Below are 5902 nucleotides of genomic sequence, written 5' to 3' on the forward strand. Positions count from 1 at the left end.
AGTTTCCGAGCACGTGGATAATTTACTTTGACTGCTGCGTTTTAATTAAAAGCAAACTTATTTATGTTTCTGATGTTTATATTACGCGATTTAATTACGTTTAGAGACAGCGTCGCACTCTTTTCCCCCCTTCCACCCTAAATCACATTTTCATTAAAGGTTTTAATAAGAAAACTCACTTGACCACTATTCATTATCTAGTCCCCTCCATGCACACGAGTTCACTTACCCATTCATTTATTCACTTACTCATTCCAGCAGATCCGCTGCAACTGCTGCTAGCAGGGATGTGAACACTCATAATTATTTGTCAAAGTCTGGAAAGTGTATTATCCCTTCTTCTAGTGGTAATTAGTTACCATAGCATCTAATACGTAAATGTGCCCAGAGCACACCATTAACAGTTAAGCGGAGGATTCAATTTAACACATGATTATATCTTTCATAAGTCATTACATTAGGAAAGCCAATGTCACTCATGCTGGGACAATCTCRGGCTCCGAGCCGGGGTAAGGGGCCGGGAAAGGGAGCCGGGCTGGGCGGCGGGGACAGAGGGAGGTCCGGGTGAGGCTGAGGGAGATCCCGGTTCGGTGGGGCAGATGGAAACGGGGAAGAAGCTCTTTTGCAAGGGTGCGTGTTCATTTCTGGCTAAATGATCTGTCAGGCTTTAAGGGGGGCGGGGGAGCCTCTCTCCTCCCCCCAGCCCGGCACACATTACGCTTGCATTGGCAAGACCTGCTCGGGGACTGGCCCAGTGGCTTCGCGCCGCTTCCYAGGGAAGATGCTCGGTGCAGAGCGACACGAGAGTGGGGCCAGGAGTGGGAGCACCCCTCCCCGGCACGGACCCCTCGCCCCCTTCCGAAACAATCGAAGAGGAAGCAAGAAAGTCTAAAGTCGGGCGGCAGCAGTAGCCAGGGATGACAAAGATTTTCATTCCGCTGTCCCGCCGCTCCGAAGCAGAGGCCGGCGAGAGAGCGGTGAACTGAGAAACCGCTCCATGTGCCATAGACGGCAGCGGCCGCCCTCGCTCCCCAGAGCCGGCGGGGASCATTCCAGGCCCGGCCCACACGCTCCGGACCCGGCCCACGGGAGCCCGGAGGAAGGGCGTGGGCCTCCCCCAGCCCCTTGCCTTCCCCCCACCCTAGGTCCCGGCAGATCCAGGAGTTTGCTGGGACCTGGCTTGTCTTCCCCCACCCCACGGCCGGGCAAAGCCGAGCRGCGCCCGCGCCTTCCGAGGGAGCCTCTCCGGGAAGGAAGCCCGCTCGGTAGCCAGAGACATTAAGCGGTAAATATTGCAGCAAATGTGTCCTGCGATGTTATATGCACGAACACACACTCACAGAGACACACACACGCACACACACACACACAGGCACGCACCACGCCAAGCTGGTGGCGGTGGTTAATTCCTAATCAGAATGATGGACAGCAGAGACAGAACAATACAAACTAATGGCTGTGTTGCTGATCACTTTACCCCTTGATTAAAGACACCCAATTATGGCGCAGAACAGTGTCGTAATTATGTTCCTTAATCACATCCAGGAGGTTTAATTGCCTTAACGATGTGTTTCATTAAATGAATTTAGGTATTATAGTCGACAGTTTTCATACACAGTTGTTTTCAAATTAACATAATATTAGACATCGTCATGGAAATTGTTTTAATAATCATAATTAGACGCACCCAGCCTTTGTCTAGTAAATGCTGAGAGACGCTTCTCCTTGCGCCTGGGGGCTGATCTGCCCACCCTCTCTGGGCTGCCTTCCCACAGCTCCGTGGCACTTTACAGTTATGTTTCCTGAAAAGTTACAGGTTCTGATTAATCTTTTTTGATGGGAAGTGGAGCAGAAAATATTTATCCCCTTCCCCCGCCTGTGGTGCTGCCGTTGGGAGAGGCGGCTCTGCGGACACCCGGCGCCGGCCCGCGCCGCCCGAGGGGAGGGGGAGCCGCRGGGCCGGGACCCCCGGCCAGGGAGCAGCGCCGGRCAGGGGGGAGCTGCCCGCTCCCCTGCCCTCGGGTTTGGGGCAGGGCCGAGGGTCTACGAGGGGAGAGGCGGCTCCAAAACCCGGGGGCTAGGGAGGAGGCGGGGGGGCGGTCCTGCAGCGTACCCCGGGGCGCATCCAGCCCCACTGCTCGGGGCGGGACGGGCCTGGCGCTGTCCCACGGGTGCCCCGCAGCGCCGGGGTCCGCCTGCCACGGGCGCGGGAGAAAAACAGCGCAGGAGGAACTTCTCGCCTCCCTGCCTGGGACACCCGGAGCCGGGAGTGGGGTGTTGAGGCGGGTACTGGGGCGCACTCAGAGCAAGGCAAAAGAAAATAAACTGCACCCCCCTCCCCCGCCATCCACCTCTTTAAATCTGGATATGCTTAACAAAGYACAGCGTAATACAAGCGTTTGTTCAAAATATTTTAATAAAGATTCTTTCMGACATAGATACACATACAAACGATCGTACATTGCTGTCATAATCTGATTGACCTATTTAATATATATCACTCTTTACACATCCGTGACCTGCCAACAGATCCATCATGGCTCCTATTTTGCCATCCAACCTGACAGTCCGAATTTGTATTATCTGCAAGTAGTGGAAAAGAGCAGGACTCGTTTTTGAAAAGAAAAAAAAAAGAAAATTGAAAAAAAAAGTCTTGATTTACAAATGGCAGAGAGACAGCCACCCAGCCATGCAAACTCAAACTGAAAGCTCACTTTGGGTAAATAGCTACTTCTTGCTTTTCATCTCTCATTTTTCTTTAAAAAAAAAAAAAAAAAAAAAAAAAAAAAAAAAAAAAAAAAAAAAAAAACAAAAAACCACCAAACAAAACAAAACCACAAACCAAAAGCCCACCCTCCCATATCCCCCGAAAAAGGAAAAGAGAAGAATTCCACGCGTTCTGTAAATCAGCCTAAAGTATTTTAAAGTATTTCAACTTAAATAATCMTCCACAGTCAGAATAATTTACATACACATTAAAAGCGATTTAAATTATACCTTTGAAAACACAGCGCCTGGGAAAACACTGGCTTGGCAAGTGTTCTTGTAGCAGCTATTGCTCTGATGCCTTGTAAAAGTAAATAGCTATTACCTGTTATAATGCAAAGAATTCCCTTTCAAAAATCAGTTGGTTGAGCAATTAAGAATACACTTTTCCTGTAATTTTTGGACTGAAGCAATTTATTAAAGCTCAATTTAAATACAGGGATGATGCAACTTAAAATCCAGATGACCTTTCATAAACCTAAGCAGCTCGGATACATCAACATTTCTGGTTATATGTTGTTGGCAAATAAATGTTTTTAAACACTTGGCACACAGTTTAAGTTAATCCATAAACAGAATTTTAGAAGCATTTAAAGTAACTGCACATAAGACCCATKACCTTAATACATGATAAATATTGTTGGCGTGGAAGGGTCATTTTAAAGAATAACAAATAAATAGCATGTCTTGTTTATACATCGTTGCAAAGTGGAAAAAAACAAGGTGCACATAAATATTTCTTTTAAAATGCGATACTTTCAGCCACACGGAGTAGGGGTTTTGATCAGTTATTTTTTGTCTTTTTTTTTAACTCTCTCGATTTTTTTTAAATCACTCTCACCAAACTTTGCGCATTTTCACAGGATCAAAGTTTAGAGACGGTAAAAAATACAAAGTCTTCCATAGCAACGGTTCAGTCTCTTTGTTTCTGCGAGTCACTTAAATAATAAGTTTACATTTCAAGTTTGTTTGTTTCCTGGCTCAGAATAATAATAATAATAATAATAGTAATAATAATACTGCTAATAATAATTAATTAAAAAAAAAAAAAAGAATCTATGTTCAAGTGCCCTCTCTGATTTGTCCCCGGCGATAGCCCCGGTTCCCAGCCCGGCCTGCTAGTTCCCGGCCTCTCCTTTGTCCGGACGCGGAGCGAGCCCCCCCGGCGCCCCCCGGGCCGGGCCTTCCTTCCTCCCCGCGGCACCCCCGGCCCCTCTCCCCCTCCCCGCCGCCGCACGCACGCTGGCTCCCGTCGCGGTCCCGTCTCGGCGGCACCCGAGAAGAAGTGCGAGGCGAGGCGAGTCCGGGTGGAGGGCGGAGGGGGCCGGACAGCGGTCAGTCCCTCCGCCGCCTCCGCGCCCCCCGGCCCGGGACCGCACCGCCGGCTGTCGCCGCTCCCCGGGGCCGCGGCGGCGGCGGGGGGCGGCCAGGGCGGCGGAGCTTAAGGCTTCTCCGTGCACTGTTTGCAGAGGCTGGAGGAGACGCTGTTGAAGATGGCACATTTCTCCGGGCAGGAGGTGGCGGGGGGCAGCCCGGCGCTGAAGGGGTAACCGGCCGCCTGCTCGTAGGCACCGAGGGCGGGGTGCAGCGCCGCCGCCGCTGCCGCCGCCGCTGCGGCGGAGCTGGGCAGGGAGGCGGCCGAGATGGCCTGGCCCTGGTTGAGATAAGCCACCAGGCGCCGCATCTCCTCCAGGGCCTGCGCCTGCATGAGGATGTAGTTCTTGGCCAGGAGCAGCGTGGCGATTTTGGAGAGTTTCCGCACCGAGGGGCTGTGCGCGTAGGGGATGACGGAGCGCAGCCCGTCCAGAGCATCGTTCAGGTCGTGCATCCGCCGCCGCTCCCGCGCGTTGATGTTGAGCCGCAGCGCCTTCTGCTCCTTGGACTTCTTGCTGCCGCCGTGCCCGTGGCTGTTGGAGCAGCTGCCCTCGGCCGCCTTCAGCCCCCCGCCCCCCCCTCCGCCGCCGCCCGCCGCCGGCGAGGCGACGCGCGGGTCCCCCCCGGCGCCGCGCAGCACCAGCTCGCAGCGGCCGTCGCTGTCGTCGTCGGGGCTCTGCTCGCCGCCGCTGCTCTCGGCCACCGAGCTGCGGCTGGCGCTCTCGCCGTACTTGACGCAGACGGAGCCCGGCGGCAGCGCCAGGGGGTCGCCGCCGACGCCGGGCTGCAGCAGCGCCTCGGGCTCCGACGCCTCGTAGCAGGCGAGCGGCGAGGGCTGGCGGTCGCGGGGGTGGGAGAGGTCGAGCCCCGGGGGCGAGCGGAAGGCGGACTCCATGCGCTTGGCCGAGGCGGCGAGGCTCTTGTGGAAGAGGTCCTCTTCTGCGGGCAGCCCCAGCGCCCGCTCCATCGGCGCCCCGCTCGCCTCCGCCTCCTCCGCCCCCCTCAGCTCCCGGCCCGCTCCTCCAAGGCTCCGCGCCGCGGCGGGCGGCTCCCCGGCGTCCCGCTGGCAGAAATCGTTTCCCGGCTCCCGCCGGGGCTGCGCCGTGCCCGGCGCCGCGGCTGTCCCTTCTCCGGCTCCGGCGGCGGCTCGGACTGTGGCTCCGGCGGCTCCGGCTGTGGCTTCGGCTCGGGCGGCGGCTCCGGCTCGGGCTGCGGCTCCGGCAGCGGCTGTGGCTCGGGCTGTGGCTGTGGCTCCGGCTGCGGCTCCGGCTCGCCCTCAGCAGGCGCCGCGCTGGGGCATTGTGCGCTGCCAGTGGAGCCGCTTCCACCGTTTATCTTGCTTGGATTCACCTTCAAGAGATTTCCGGACCCATCAACCAGCAGCCGCCGCAGACGGGGGAGTCTTTTACATCATTATCTCTGAGAGTAGGTTATTATGAAGAAGACTCGCCTGTTGGGACAGAGCTTTCTACCCAATCAGGTTAACGTTTTAATTAATAGGATTAAAACGGTAACAAACAATCCCAGGCGCTATCTGGCCCTGAGTCTGAATAGTTTCTTTTCCCAGGTCTGAAGACAGGCAGCAGCTAGAGCTTTATAAGAGGCGCCTGCTCCATTATTCTCCCTGCCATCTGTATACACAGCTTAACGCATATGTTTGCAAGACGTTGTGTCCTGTTAGTAACCCAACAACTGCCTTTAGCTTGACATGTGTGGCGACTTTCACTCATCAATGAGCACACTAAAAGCCCTACTTAGATCG

The 5902-nt window shown here is 54.8% G+C and overlaps 1 protein-coding gene across 1 annotated transcript; it reads right to left on the bottom strand.

Moving 5' to 3' along the window:
• Positions 1-3997: 3997 nt before the first annotated feature.
• On the bottom strand, positions 3998-5530 carry BHLHE22 (basic helix-loop-helix family member e22). The gene has a single exon (XM_057377149.1). The coding sequence runs from the start codon at positions 5105-5107 to the stop codon at positions 4208-4210; it is 900 nt and encodes a 299-aa protein (XP_057233132.1). The 5' UTR covers positions 5108-5530; the 3' UTR covers positions 3998-4207.
• Between the last annotated feature and the right edge of the window lie 372 nt (positions 5531-5902).

This window comes from Malurus melanocephalus, unplaced genomic scaffold (assembly GCF_030028575.1).
Source record: "Malurus melanocephalus ecotype Western Australia unplaced genomic scaffold, MMel_1.1 scaffold_302, whole genome shotgun sequence".
In the NCBI taxonomy this organism is placed as follows: domain Eukaryota; kingdom Metazoa; phylum Chordata; class Aves; order Passeriformes; family Maluridae; genus Malurus; species Malurus melanocephalus.